The sequence below is a fragment of the Periplaneta americana genome, chromosome 8 (genome assembly GCF_040183065.1).
Source record: "Periplaneta americana isolate PAMFEO1 chromosome 8, P.americana_PAMFEO1_priV1, whole genome shotgun sequence".
Taxonomy (NCBI): domain Eukaryota; kingdom Metazoa; phylum Arthropoda; class Insecta; order Blattodea; family Blattidae; genus Periplaneta; species Periplaneta americana.
Window position 1 is genome coordinate 23667848 of NC_091124.1, and position 15967 is coordinate 23683814.

The following is a 15967-nucleotide window of genomic DNA, read 5'->3' on the forward strand; positions in this document are numbered from 1 at the left end:
CTGATATTTGTTATTGGATGTAAATGTAATTATTATAAACGGAGAACACAATCACGATAATGCAAGAACTGTATCAAGTTTTCTAATAATAATAATAATAATAATAATAATAATAATAATAATAATAATAATAATAACAACAATAATAATCTCTAATTAGTGTATCAATCCTTGCGTCTGTAACAGTTGTGCAGCATGATTATTCGTTTTATTATATTTTCTGTGACGTTATCTCTGTACTAATATTGTTATTAATTTACTGCTATATAACAATATTTTGTAAAACGTTTCTATATTGTCGCAGTATATAGGCGGAACACTATGTATGGACCTATCATATGATATACAGTATATGTTAAATCAAATATTGAATAATTATTAATTAGGAATAATAACTGTATATCGAAGTTTTTCATACTATTTTATTTATAACTTCATGTTACTGTTTTGGTACGTTCCATTAGACGTTTGTCATAAACGCAGAAAATAAGGCCTTATTTTTACCGTGTGAGCAAAACGTATGTGTATCTTATCTGTCGCCTTCCATACAAGATAAGACATGTCGGTGAGATGACCTTGTACTGTGCTTCTATTTATTACGTGCGTATCACGACCGATCTTATCTCACTCGAGGGTGCGACATTCGACCGAGTTCAAGCGAGCGATTTAACTCCAATGCAGAACTCTGGTAGGATGACACGAGTATGGAAGTAGGCAGGATGGATGAAGATGAAGGTGAAAGCATTTTGTTCTGAATGGGTGAGGGGTAACACCGGCAGAAACTTTAACCAAGCAACTTGCCCCAGTCAGTATTCGTTCACGTGTCGAGCATCCTGACCGCTACTCCAAAGCGATGGGCACCTCGAGAACTTACTGACAGCCATTAGCAACTATTTCATAATTATTCTTTATTGCTTGGTTGCTGTCTTTCCCATTTATCATTCGTATCGACGTTGCATACTTCGGTCCTTTGAACGGGATAGTGTTGCAAGACTGAAGCCATATGTTTGTTTCGCTGTAAATAAAAAAAAAAATCGAAATATCATTGCACACTGCAGCACAGAGTCTCTTGCATAAAATACAATGTTGGATTGCAGTGCTTGTTTTTCCAGTGCAATACAGCGAGCTCGGCTTTTGTAAAATTGTATTCAAGGTAGACAGAGGATTTTCCCCAACTTTCTGGACGCGTTAACAATATGTAAATCCACTTGAATGATAAGAAGGCGGGTTTAATTCACTAATTTTATTTTCAGTTTGTGTCGAAATAAAGTTTCACACCACAATAGAGAATGGAGCCATTTTTCAGGTATTTCCATATGGTACTTCTGTTGTTTACAGAAACATTTTCGCGTGACCCAATTTCAGATCAACTTCTTAACTACAGTAAAACACATGTAAGTATTACATGGCTGAGTTTGTGTATTGTTGAGTTTGAATAAAAAGCCTTTTAACAATATAAGGTCTTCACTTAGCAACGGTTGTATTAAATAACCTGTTCTCAATTTATACAAATAATTTGTACAATTATTGTATTCAATATACAGTAATGAATGAATGAATGAATGAATAAATGAATGAATAAGTGAATGAATGAATTATAATTAATTCATGAAAGCTGAATGAAAAGAAAAAAATGTATTAAAGGAGAAAAAGAAAGAATGAATGAAATGAACACAAGAAAGAAAGGATTAAGAGAGAGGGAGAATGAGCGAATGAAAGAAGAATAAAGAAGAACGAATGAGCGAATGGAAGGAGAATAATGAATGAAATCAGGATAAGAGAATGAATGAGCGAATGAAATAAGAATAAAGCAGAACGAATGAGCGAATGGAAGGATAATAAGGAAAAAAAGGAATGAGCGAATGAAAGGAGAATAATGAATGAAATCAGAATAAGTGAATGAATGAGCGAATGAAGGAAGAATAAACAAGAACGAATGAGCGAATGGAAGGAGAATAATGAATGAAATAGAATAAGTGAATGAAAGAAGAATAAAGAAGAACGAATGAGCGAATGGAAAGTGAATGAAGAAGAACGAATGAGCGAATGGAAAGTGAATGAAGAAGAACGAATGAGCGAATGGAAAGGGAATGAAGAAGAACGAATGAGCGAATGGAAAGTGAATGAAGAAGAACGAATGAGCGAATGGAAAGTGAATGAAGAAGAACGAATGAGCGAATGGAAAGCGAATGAAGAAGAACGAATGAGCGAATGGAAAGCGAATGAAGAACGAATGAGCGAATGGAAAGCGAATGAAGAAGAACGAATGAGCGAATGGAAAGCGAATGAAGAACAAATGAGCGAATGGAAAGCGAATGAAGAAGAAGGAATGAGCGAATGGAAAGTGAATGAAGAAGGAATGAGCGAATGGAAAGTAAATGAAGAACGAATGAGCGAATGGAAAGTGAATGAAGAAGAACGAATGAGCGAATGGAAAGTGAATGAAGAACGAATGAGCGAATGGAAAGTAAATGAAGAACGAATGAGCGAATGGAAAGTGAATGAAGAAGAACGAATGAGCGAATGGAAAGTGAATGAAGAAGAACGAATGATCGAATGGAAAGCGAATGAAGAAGAACGAATGAGCGAATGGAAAGCGAATGAAGAACGAATGAGCGAATGGAAAGCGAATGAAGAAGAACGAATGAGCGAATGGAAAGCGAATGAAGAAGGAATGAGCGAATGGAAAGTGAATGAAGAACGAATGAGCGAATGGAAAGTAAATGAAGAACGAATGAGCGAATGGAAAGCGAATGAAGAAGAAGGAATGAGCGAATGGAAAGTGAATGAAGAAGAACGAATGAGCGAATGGAAAGTGAATGAAGAACGAATGAGCGAATGGAAAGCGAATGAAGAACGAATGAGCGAATGGAAAGCGAATAAAGAAGAACGAATGAGCGAATGGAAAGCGAATGAAGAAGAACGAATGAGCGAATGGAAAGCGAATGAAGAAGAACGAATGAGCGAATGGAAAGCGAATGAAGAAGAACGAATGAGCGAATGGAAAGCGAATGAAGAAGAACGAATGAGAGAATGGAAAGCGAATGAAGAAGAATGAATGAGCGAATGGAAAGCGAATGAAGAACGAATGAGCGAATGGAAAGCGAATGAAGAACAAATGAGCGAATGGAAAGCGAATGAAGAAGAAGGAATGAGCGAATGGAAAGTGAATGAAGAAGAACGAATGAGCGAATGGTAAGTGAATGAAGAAGAACGAATGAGCGAATGGTAAGTGAATGAAGAAGAACGAATGAGCGAATGGAAAGCGAATGAAGAACGAATGAGCGAATGGAAAGCGAATGAAGAACGAATGAGCGAATGGAAAGCGAATGAAGAACGAATGAGCGAATGGAAAGCGAATGAAGAACGAATGAGCGAATGGAGAAGAACGAATGAGCGAATGGAAAGCGAATGAAGAAGGAATGAGCGAATGGAAAGTGAATGAAGAAGAACGAATGAGCGAATGGAAAGTGAATGAAGAAGAACGAATGGAAGGAGAATAAGAAAAAATGAATGTACAAATGAAAGGAGAATAAAGAAGGAATGAGCGAATGGAAGGAGTAAGCAATGAAATTAAGATAAGGGAATGAATGAGTGGATGAAACAAGAATAAAGGAGGAGGAATGAGTGAATGGAAGGAGGATAAGGAATGAAATCAGGATAAGAGAATGAGCGGATGGAAATTGAATAAGAGAAAATGAATGAGCGAATGGAATGAGAAAGAAAGAACGAATGAATGAATTGCCTAAGTTGAGTTCAATGATTGCGTCAGTAATGGGCCCAAATTCCGAATGTGGAAGTTGTATGCAGCAATTCATTAGTAAATCCATTTTCTGACATCTCTTTTTTTTCTACATCTTCTAGAGCGTTTGAAGTCATTTTCCTAGAATTCCGAATAAGTCTGTGAAACATATAATATGCGCAAGAGAAAATTAATTCGAACAAAGCCCTCATGTGCTGCAGCAGGATAGTATCTTTGACGCTCAAATACAGGGCCGTGATAAAGAAAGCTTATGTACGTATGTAATATTATTTTGTATGAATTTGTATAACCGTAGAAGTGGGTAAAGTCAATCAGTGGGTGTAAAATCGATCATTTGCGATTTTTATTGAAAATTATATATTTTCTCAGTTACTTGCTTTACATTGTAAATGTAAGCGAGAGGAACAACAAAAAGCCTGCGAATGCCAACAATGGGAACACTGTGTAATTATCGTTGACGTGAAAATTGTTATTCTCAACTTTTTCTCTTAAATGAAAACAAAGTCATACAAACTCTAAATTATAGTCAGCAGTGAAAGGAGACAGGAAGTATACGGAAGTACCTTTCGTTGAGATTGTATCCTGAAATAATAGTTTTGCAGTTCGTAAATGTTAGTATCGAAACTTATTATTTTAAGAAAACTTGTACCTTTGTAGGGTTAAGTCGATCATGCCATCGACCTACTCGAAGCAGATAGGACCAGCAGGAAGAATAAATTGTTCACCGAAATACCTCCAACTAACACTTATAAATAGAAAAGAGTCATAGTATAGCTTATATTGATGGGATAGTGGGGAAAGAGGAAGACCAAATTATGGTGAATTTCTTGCGTAAGAGAAGCACTGCCAAAGGAACATATTTTGTACACCCCTCTGTACCTGACTATGGGAACAACGTAGTTTCTAAAGTGATATGAGGAGGGGAAGATTTCAAATAACATCTGATATAAACCTAAGCAATATTGAATTGCATTTTAGATTATAATTGAAGTGTGATATTTCAATGTAAATTTTGAATTCTTAAATCTTTGTTTGTTGGTATGTGAAGTATTAATATGTGTTTTTATGGTTTATAAGTTGGAATCATAGTCACGATTGTACAGTGGAGACCTATAGGCCTAATTGTATCGAATAGTATGATCACAGTAACAAAAGATACACTATATAATGCTATAGGCATATATTGTAGATTATTTTTTTTTACACCCCTTATAACAAATAAAATATTATGTAATACACTTAATTTGTTTTTTAAAAACATAAACAGTGATCGACTTTACTCCGCAATATTTTAAAATCGATCTTAAACTAAAAATTCAATGGTGATCGACTTTACCCTATTTAAGCAGGTAACTTCGATCACAAGTCAAATAATAAAAAAAAATCAGTCTTTGTTAGATTGTAATTCACTTCTTGTAATGTGTCTTCATAAGTGAAGGATATGACGACAAAATGCTATTTTCTGAGGAACTTCGCTCCATTGCATAACCTCAATATCATTAAAAAATTGCAAAATTTTGATCGACTTTACCCTCTTCTACGGAACCAGTCGGTGAGGGTATATGAAACCGTTGGAACTATTATTAAGTCTCACTGGATACAACGTTATTTAAACGTACACACACAACAAACCCGCCGAATTTGAAAGAAATTAATCAGAAACTTTAAAAGTTCAAAACTTAGTCCCAATGTTCCTTAACACTTTTATAGTTTTCAAGTATTATACCTTAAGTTGTTACATATAAAATCCATATAATAAATTATAGACATCAGCTCAAAGAATTTGAGTGGCCACAAGGGTCCTGAATACAATAAACATGTACAATATAATGTGATGTGATACATTAAAGAAAAAAGGAAGTTAATTGTTGAAGGCAAATATAAGTTGATTAATTGAAATAGAGATGATGATGTAATATTTGAAGAGAATCCTTGATAATATTTATAAGAATAGACATGACATAATCAAAAGGAATGTGAAGTTCCTTAAGATAATTCCATGTGAATTTTGTAATTGAACCTCTACTGCCAAACAGCAAACCAATGACGGACCATTGTTTAAGAGCGACGTTGTACTTTTGAGAAAGATACGGCAGACAAGGTTCATATATAGACTTCTTCTCAATATCAACTTCGGTGGCCTGATTTAGGTTTCTTTCGAAACGGATAGTAGGGTCAAGAACAAGAGCCCGTTTTAAGCGTCCGTTGATAGCAATAATGTCTGCCCGTCTAAAACAACCATCTGATGATACACAATGTACTTCCTCATGAATCTCCCAATTTAAAGTTTTTAACGATATCGCCAAAGCATGTCGTACACGATGATGTCTAGCATTGATCAGCAGCTCGCCTTTGGGGCATTGTCCAAGCACGTGTCCAAGTGTTTCAAGCTCGCTACAGTCTGGATGACGGCAGCGGGTTGTGCTTAGAGTTCTGCCCGGTATTGCGCGAACCGCCGAAATATTGCTTGACATTTTTAAAGCATTGGTCCATTCTGAGGAAGATAGGCCCTTTCGATTGCTTACCCATGAGTTAGCCTTGGGGAGATCACTATAAACAATAACCCCTTTACCACGCAAGGTATGCTTTGTCCAAGTTTGGAATGCGTCATTTCTTAAGTGTTTACGAATTTTACGACCTGACCAGTTGATAGCATCAATAGCTGTGATATTCAATTTTGACAGAGCAGAAACTTTTTCACTTACAAGGTCCCTAACATTGTGGAGATGGGAGTCATCAACACGAAGAAGACTCTAGCTCTCTTTGTAAATTCATTTTCAGGCTGAGGACGAACACATACAGACTAGCTTTGGGACATCAGTGGCTGAACTCAAAAGAAGTCTGACCGTAGGTCCCAGAGGGCCCATGCTGCTCCAAGATGTCGTCTTCTTGGACTCAATGATGAGTTTTGCAAGAGAACGAATCCCGACCAGAGCGGTCCACGCCACAGGCAGTGGTGAGTGTAGCTGAGATGTCTTACAAGCAAACGTTCTGATGGGGGCAGATAAAAAAGTTAAATTTTTTTCTTCCACCATGTTAATAATGTCAAAAGAAGTGCTTACACAAATTCTGGCCACTCGACCGCAATTACGAGGGCCGTAAGAAAAATAAGTTCGCCAAGGGCGGTTAACAGAAAAAGAACACAATTTCATTGCACACATTTATTGGAAGATACACAGCAATTTTTGAGCTATTTTTTAAAGATATTTTCCATCGGAATTGAGACATTTCTCATATCATGGGATAGACAGAGAGAGGTACAGACGCAGTCAAACGCTGGTTCCGATCTGAGCCGGCTGACTTCTGCGACATAAAAATTGATCTCATTGTATGACAAATATCTCAATTCCAGTGGGAGGGGGGTATGTTGAAAAATAGCGCAAGAATTGCTATATCTGTTTCAATAAATATATCCATGCAATTGTGCTTTTTACTGTAAATGGCCCCAGGGAAAATCACTTTCCGGACGGCCTCGTAATTGCGGTCGAGTGGCCAAAATTTGTATAAACATTTCTTTTGACATTATTAACATGGTGGAAGAAAAAAAATTAACTTTTTTTATCTGCCCCCATCAGAACGTTTGCTTGTTAGTGATTTATCACAATGCACCTTTTGTAGTCGTTAACATTAGATCAGAGGTTACAAACTTTTTTCGAATCACGAAACACCTCATCAAATGTCGCCGATCTCGTGACACACTGCTTCCACTTTAATGGTAATTAATCACCAAACAGTTTTATCACATGATTACGGTTTATAATGTAAAAGGATTCAATCTCAGACAGTAGTCGGCCGTGACTGAAGTTTTCAACTTGTGTAGTTTTAAAGTTATCATTATTAACATTTTACCACATGTTTATACATTTATCGATATTACATGCTGTACTAAATTTAAATTTTTTGATTTAGTAGTTCTCAACTTATTACTATTTATTAGCTTCTAATTACTAGTCGCTAGTCGCTATAAAAGTGACAGGGAATTGTGGAAATCGCTGTGATTGACTGTAACGTGTGTAGAGGAAGGTAATGGAATTGGGATAAATGAAGACGATTTGCTTTATGATTTAAATGTGTCTAATGAACGGAATGAAATACTGCTTCTGTTACTATTGCTACTGCCACTGCTCCCACTACAACTTCCACTACTACTACTGCTGCTACTGCTATTACTGCTGCTGCTACTACCACTATGACTGCTATTGATACCACTACTATTACTACTACTACTACCACCGCTGCTACCACTACTACTACTGTTACTACTACTACTGTTACTACTATTACTACTGCTACTACTACTACTATTATTATTACTGCTGCTATTACTGATATTACTACTACTACCGCCCCTGCTACCACTACTACTACTACTGTTACTACTACTACTACTGTCACTATTACTACTACTACTACTACTACTACTACTACTACTACTACTACTACTACTGCTGCTATTACTGCTGCTGCTACTACTACTACGACGACTGCTATTGATACTACTACTATTACTACTACTACTACCGCCGCTGCTACCACTACTACTATGGTTACTACTACTACTACTACTGTTACTACTACTACTACTCCTACTGCTATTGCTACTACTACTGCTACTACTGATATTACTACTACTGTTGCTACTACTACTGCTCCTACGACTGCTATTGCTACTACTATTACTGCTACTACTACTACTACTATTGCTACTACTACTATTGCTACTACTACTACTACTACTACTACTACTACTACTATTGCTACTACTACTACTATTGCTACTACTACTACTATTGCTGCTGCTACTACTACTACTACTACTACTACTACTACGTCTGCTATTGCTACTACTACTACTACTACTACTACTGCTGCTACTACGTCTGCTATTGCTACTACTACTATTATTACTACTACTACTACTACTGCTACTGCGACTGCTATTGCTACTACTACTACTACTACTACTACTACTGCTATTGCTACTACCACTACTACTATTACTGCTACTACTACTACTACTACTATTGCTACTACTACTACTGCTACTACGACTGCTATTGCTACTACTACTACTACTACTGCTATTGCTACTACTACTACTACTACTACTACTGCTACTACGACTGCTATTGCTACTACTACTACTACTACTACTGCTACTACGACTGCTATTGCTGCTGCTACTACTACTACTATTATTACTACTACTATTACTGCTACTACTACTACTATTACTACTACTACTACTACTACTACTACTACTGCTATTGCTACTACGACTACTACTACTACTACTACTACTACTACTACTACTACTACTACTACTACCACCATCACTTAATCTTAGCCTACATGTGAGCGGTGCTCACAATTTTAAAAAGGCTAAGAACTCTGCTTTACACAAACATATTATTTTTAAGTTTCATAGCAACTTTTGAAGCGGAAATATGTTTCTGTGGTCTTAATCTTGAACACATACATGCGGTGCTTAAGCACGTTGTAGCATAATTGTTGGTTCGGTCTTCGTGGATAAGTGACAACGTCGTTTCCACTTCGTGTGTGGCACAGAAAGGCGTGTGACGTATCCAGTTCCCATTGGCAAATCTGCTAAAGGTTCCGGGAACGGATGGAAGTTTAAAAATGAAAGTTACGAAGTTGTCAAAAGGTGTTTCTTTCCCTGCGACCACAACAGTTCCATGAAGGGCTTTCACTATATCGTACTCTAAAGAGAGAGACTGTGAAGGTTGAAACGGATTATAGAAATGAAAAATACACTTCAGAAGAGTTATGAAGACAAGGTTACTACTGTGTTCCTTTGAAGAAAAAATCTATTGTTTCACCTCAAATATCTGAATATTGAAACAACTCCCTGGAATGTGTACCTTGATTTTTTGATGTGTTGACTTTTTTCTCGCAGGGATACGTTGTTCCCGCTTTAGTTCCGAATCTGGTCAACTTTACACTCCGCTTTTCCGTAATAATAATAATAATAATAATAATAATAATAATAATAATAATAATAATAATAATAATAATAAGACTTCGTTGAATTGCCACACGCAGCATGCAATCAGGTTGCCGATGTACGGTAGTATAGAGGAGGTGGGCGACCTCCCTGTCTCGTAGTATAAGCAGTTCATGTTAAGAGATGTGACCGGTCCAAATAGATAGAGCAGCTACAGCTAATGTATACCTATGCAAGCACTTTTTTTGCTTTACTGTGGTTGAATAGTCATTGCTTAACATTTGTTCAGTGAGACAAGAATTCAATCAAACATACTACAATGAGAGTGTTGCTGTTCCAAACAATTGCCTCTGGAATACCCTTACCCCTGCAGCCAGTTGGGAAACGTGGTTGGATGCTGTTAATTATTATTATGCAGAACATTACGGAAATAATGGAGGTAATTGATGCATTGGATAGCACAGACAGTTCCACTGTTGCAGCTGTAAAATCATTGCCTTCTGAACAGCTATTGGAAGATATTGTGTTCATTGATTATGATTTTAAAATCGTGTCCAAAACATCACCATGTTAGAATCGTCTAAACTACAACTCTCAAAAGCCCTTAATATAGTGGATAAAGTATCACAAACTGTTATCAAAAATAACAATTTACTCATTTCAGAAAAAGTGAAATGTAAGTTGAGAAACATTATTGCTAAAAATTCTGCCTATTCACAACTTCGTATTATAAATGATATACCATCAGGTCACGACAAGACATCTGAAGTTGGTGTACTAAAAAGTAGTGATTTTCCGTTCTTCAAATATGTAAGTATTACATCGTGTGATGTTGAACGTACATTTTTCCAAAATAAAAACTGTTTAAGTGACCATCGGAGGAGGTTCACTTTGCAGTCGCTCAAAATGTACGTAACTCTTTACTGCAATGCACATATTCAAGGATGATGTGAGTATATTACATTAAATTTTAAGAGTTAATATATCTCACTACAAAATAATTGTGTATATACATGTTTAGACATTTCTTACTTCAATGATCATTCATTATATTTCTTGAATGCAGGATACAGATTTTATTGTAACCGCAGTATACTGCTCAGTGTTTACATCAGAGGCATACTCCATCCGTTGCACGTCCCCTTCTCATACAGTCCATACCGCGTGCGCAGTAAACCTTACTATTCTCGTGGCAATTTCACGAAGTCTAATAATAATAATAATAATAATAATAATAATAATAATAATAATAATGATAATACTAATCCGTGGCGCTACAGCCCGTGAAGGGCCTAGACCGACCAGCCGGCTGCTGGCCTCACGCCCACATGCCGAAGTAGAGGTGGACGATCGTCCAACCAGAATGGAGGTAACGTGTGGTTAGCACGATGATCCCCCCAGCCGTTATAGCTGGTATTCGCAACCGAATTTCACTACCTATCGTAGCTCCCCAAGTGCATCACGATGCTGGTTGGGCACCGGTCCCATACACTGGCCGAAATTTCATGAGAAAATTTCTTCCCCCATGAGGACTCGAACCAGCGCGCATTCCGTAACGCGAGTCCTAGGCGGGATGCCTTAGACCGCGACGCCACGGCGCGGGACCTCGGCTTTTCCGTACCCATTATAATTCTGGATTTTTAGTAGGTTATTTTACGACGCTTTATCAACATCTTAGGTTATTTAGCGTCTGAATGAGATGAAGATGATAATGCCGGTGAAATGAGTCCAGGGTCCAGCAACGAAAGTTACCCGGCATTTGCTCATTTTGGGTTGAGGAAAAATCCCGGAAAAACCTCAACCAGGTAACTTGCTCCGACCGAGAATCGAACCCGGGCCACCTGTTTCACGCTAACGTGGTGTGGACTATAATTCTGGATTACCTAGCTCTTTATGCTATGAAATTTCTTCATGTCTTCTTGTTGCAGGTGCGTTTGGGTACTTCAATGTGACGCAAGATATTACCAGATACTGCAAGGCGAAAATATTCAGTTCTGTGGGCAAACGCACACGAGTAGCAGTTCGATTATCGCTTGCAGCGTTGGATAAGGGTTCACCAGAAACTGTAAGGTAAACTATTTCTTCCACTGCCACGTAGTTAGAATGCAGCTGTCCGAGAAGTCTTAGTACTCCTGGTACTTTTTCATTTAATAATTATTGATAATTCCAGAGCATTCGATGAGTAATGACAACAGTGGTGTAAATCACTGCTCCTAGCGCTGACCATTGGATTCTTGTAATACGTAAGAGAGCAGGGATTCTCCCATAAACCTACAATATTGAAAGCCTCGAAGTAACCATATTTTGTTAATACTGTCATTATTTCTGATTTGTAGTAAGTAATACAGCCCTAAAAATTGTTCAGTAGGTACAAACAAAGGTGCTTTATAAAATCCAAGTTGCAAGAGGAAAAAGTGCACATCAGTGCTGTAGGGCATTGCAAGAAGCTTGTGAAATAGAAGTCGTACCGTACCGAACTACTGCAAAATGCGTGGAAGCTATAGTTTGATCAGTGACAGAGATATCGAAAAATGATGCTGCAGATGGAATCCGCCATCTTCTAAGAATTTGGCAAGGTATTGTTGACATGGCAGAGAACTATATTTGAATTGTGTAATGTGAAAAGTAACCTAAAAAATTTAGTGTGAAACTGTAACTATGTCATCAGTGGCGTAGCGTCAATGTAAGCTAAAAAGCTTAGCTTACCCAGTTAATAATAATTTCATAATAAACCTGCAGTTTATGGACAAAATTATTTATTAATTTTAATAGAATTTATATTTACGCGTTAAATATTGTGATGCGGCAGCTCAGGATGATTTGTGATGCAGCAGTAAACAAGAAGCCTGCACACATCAGCTTCCAAGCAGACTGGTTTCTTCTGTGTAATCCACCCCGCAGATTTTCCATCCCTTTCTAACTAAACTACCCTATTATAGTCGCAAGGCTCGCAAGAAGCTAGCTTTAACATTTAAAATAAGTAGTTTCCGAGTTAACCCTTTTCGTCAGTTGTGTTCAGTTGAAGTGTTAGTGTGCATCGTGCCTGATATAATAAATAATGAGCGAAATAACAGTTCCTGACATTAATTTATTTGAATTTTTTGGGACAATTGTATTATCAAGACTGACTTACGAAAAAAAGTGTGATTTAGAAAGGAAATGACCGACTCCCTTACTGTCAATGAAGGGCACAACCAAAAGACAGACGCATACTTACGTAATGATACTAATATTGTGATTTCTCTAAGTATGACAGGGAGTGAGCTAATGTTATACTTATACGTGTCTATTTGTTAGAGATATGTGTAAACCATGAAATCATATTTTACTAAGTATCATTTGAGGTCATGCCTTATTGGTGTTACTTACGAGGTTCCAACCAATCTTCGACTGCTGACTTGACATTGACTACTATTTATTTTAAGACTGTATTTTTGTAATACGTTTTCTCATATTGCATGAAAGACAACTTGAGTTAGCTTCCCCTGCTCAAAATTTCATGCTACGCCACTGGTCGTCATTACTTTTCGAATGCTCTAGTACAAGGGAGGATCGAAAAGTAATGCACAACAACTTTCTGTGGCAACGTGGTAAGGAAAACGAAATAATGCAGAAAAAAGCTACAGGTTCTACCTATAAGTTATTTCAACACGGGAACCAAGTCTCTCGAAATATTTCTCCCATCGTGACACCAAATTTAGTACACCTCGTTCATAAAACTCCGTTTTCTGGGCGTATCTGCGCACGACTGATTTAATTTCTCATCCGAACCGAAGCGTTGGCCTCCTAGGAATTTCCTCATTGGTCCGAAGAGGTGAAACTCAGACGGTGCGAGGTCTGGGCTGTAGGGTGGGTGACTGCCGCCTCAATGCCTTTGACATTGGGTGGTGTTACAGCAGCCACTGTTCTGTCTGAACGTGCTTCGTCGGTAAGATTTATTCGGCCCTCTTCGAAGAACCTGCACCACCTGGAGATGTTGCTATGGTCCAGACAATGAGCACCATACACCTTCAACGTTTCCCTGGGATTTCACTCGGACTTTTTTGTATTGCTCAGAAAAAACGGACTACACCTCGCTGCTCTTCACAAGTGGACGATGCTAGCACACGTTCCATCTTTACTCAGTATTACCTCTCGTTCCGCCAGGGTGATACCTAATTGAGCCATTGCTGTCTGTAGTGCAAGATTCAAAATATCTGCCAACTTTGAACTTCCTAACCGTAATACTATACCGTAAAGAAGTTGTTGTGCGTTACTTTCCGATCCTCCCTAGTACTATTATACTAGTGGCTTGTGGAGCTGGAAGCTGCAATGTTATACACTCACTTCACTCTATGACTTTATTCCATATTTAATTTTTTACGTGTAATAATTGGGATCATTAGTACAAAGACACACAAGAATAGGCTTGTATAAAACCTTAGCACAGCCAGTATTAAGTTATGGTAGTGAAGCGTGGACTGTGAAGAATAAAGATGTCAGTAGAATAACAGCAAGTGAGATGAGGTGTATGAGAGCAACAGCTGTATATACTTGCTGGGATCATAAAAAATGAGGACTTAGTGCAAGAACTTCAAATAGAACCATTATGCAGTTCATCAGCAAATATAAACTTGAGTGGAAGGGTCATCTCAAACGAATGAATCTATGCAGAATTCCAAAATGTTTCATTACCATCCATATGGCAAAAGATCTGTAGGCCGTCCAAAGAAGAGATGGACTGAACATTCTAGTTTGAGACCGTAACAGGCCACTTGGCCTAATACTTGTTAGGAAGATGATGATGATGATGATGATGATGATGATGATGATGATATTTTAACAACATTCATGAGAGCCCTAACTGTTTTCTATTATGAATAGCATTTAAGGGGTTGTCTTTCATTGATAAATACTCAAATCTTTTTGCATTTCATGTACTAACTTACAAAACTTTTCTGTGATTTTAAACTACCCACAGTTTGGATATTATATGAACTACTTCCTATATATGGCAATCTTAATTAATTTTCCATACTGTATTACTGGGTCATCCAATCATCTTCTGGTCAGAGCTGCAGCGGGAACTGCCTAAGCCAATAAGGCAACGCCTATGGCCGGACGTGGAAGTGGGTGGGGTTAACTGGTTTCGATCTGACTCTCACACACCACAGTTAGTGTTGTTGAACAGTGCAAGCAACTACACGTACCAGTATACAGTCTACTAAGAATAAATGGTAAATAATAGTCCTAATTATTCTATTCCACATTACGATTCATATGTCCATAAAGAATCTGCTTGTGCTCTCAGATTATTTCAAGAGAAATTTCCAGGTGATCGAGTTCCAAGTCGCAATACAATTCATAAATTGGTTAATAAATTTCGAGAAACGGGAAGTATTCAAGATAAGAAGCGAAGAAGGCGACGTACAGTACAGTACGATTATTTAGTCCTGGCAGTCGCCGGAGATGTGCGCCTGGGTTCATTCGAATGAATTGATCGATGCAGAATTCCAAAAGCACTGTTTCATTACCATCCGCATGGCAAAAGATCCCTAGGTCGTCTGAAGAAGAGGTGGACTGAAAATTCTAGTTTGAGACTGTAAGAGGCCACTCGGCCTAATACTTATTAGGAAGATGACGACGACGTGTAATAATTCGATGAAGAAGAACCTAATTCCCTTATATTATGTCCAGGGAAAGGATTTATATGTAAATACATATTTACTTATAAAGCTAATATAATTTATATTTTGCATTATCTTTATGTTTCACAATGTGTAGGGTTGAAAAATCCTACTTTTATTTTCCATATTTTTCCATATTTTAGAGTTTAGTACATATTTTCGTTAATTTCCATATATTTTCCATATTTCATATAAAACAGTCCATATTATATTAGGTTTAACAATAAAACAAAACAAAATTCCATTAACTTTTAAAAATACATTTCAACAATAGAGATTTAAACACATGTTCAGTAATCCCTTTAACATCAGAGTTATTTGAAAATTAGCAGTCCTATCAACAATGGGAAAGTAAGTTACAAAACTGTATTAATTTAATTTAAAATTTTTAACAGACTTCAGTTGTGCAGCTCAACAGTTAAATGCCAGTCAGAGTACACATAGGTTCAGTTTTGTAAATCATACTATAAAGACGGTAAATATGCCAAAAGTACGTCATTCAGTCAATTTAAAATCAAAACTAACAAGTTACATTTCAGAATTTAAAGAAGATGGTTTATCAACTGACAATAA

The 15967-nt window shown here is 37.2% G+C and overlaps 1 protein-coding gene across 1 annotated transcript in view; it reads left to right on the top strand.

Annotated features, from left to right (window-relative positions):
* The first annotated feature begins 6555 nt into the window (after window positions 1-6555).
* Window positions 6556-15967, top strand: part of LOC138704583 (uncharacterized) — a 321702-nt gene continuing 312290 nt past the window's right edge. Inside the window, exons 1-2 of the mRNA XM_069832631.1 lie at window positions 6556-6719; window positions 11657-11798. Of these exons, the coding sequence (XP_069688732.1) occupies window positions 6629-6719; window positions 11657-11798 (233 nt within the window). The 5' untranslated portion in view covers window positions 6556-6628. The remainder of the gene's footprint in view (window positions 6720-11656; window positions 11799-15967) is intronic.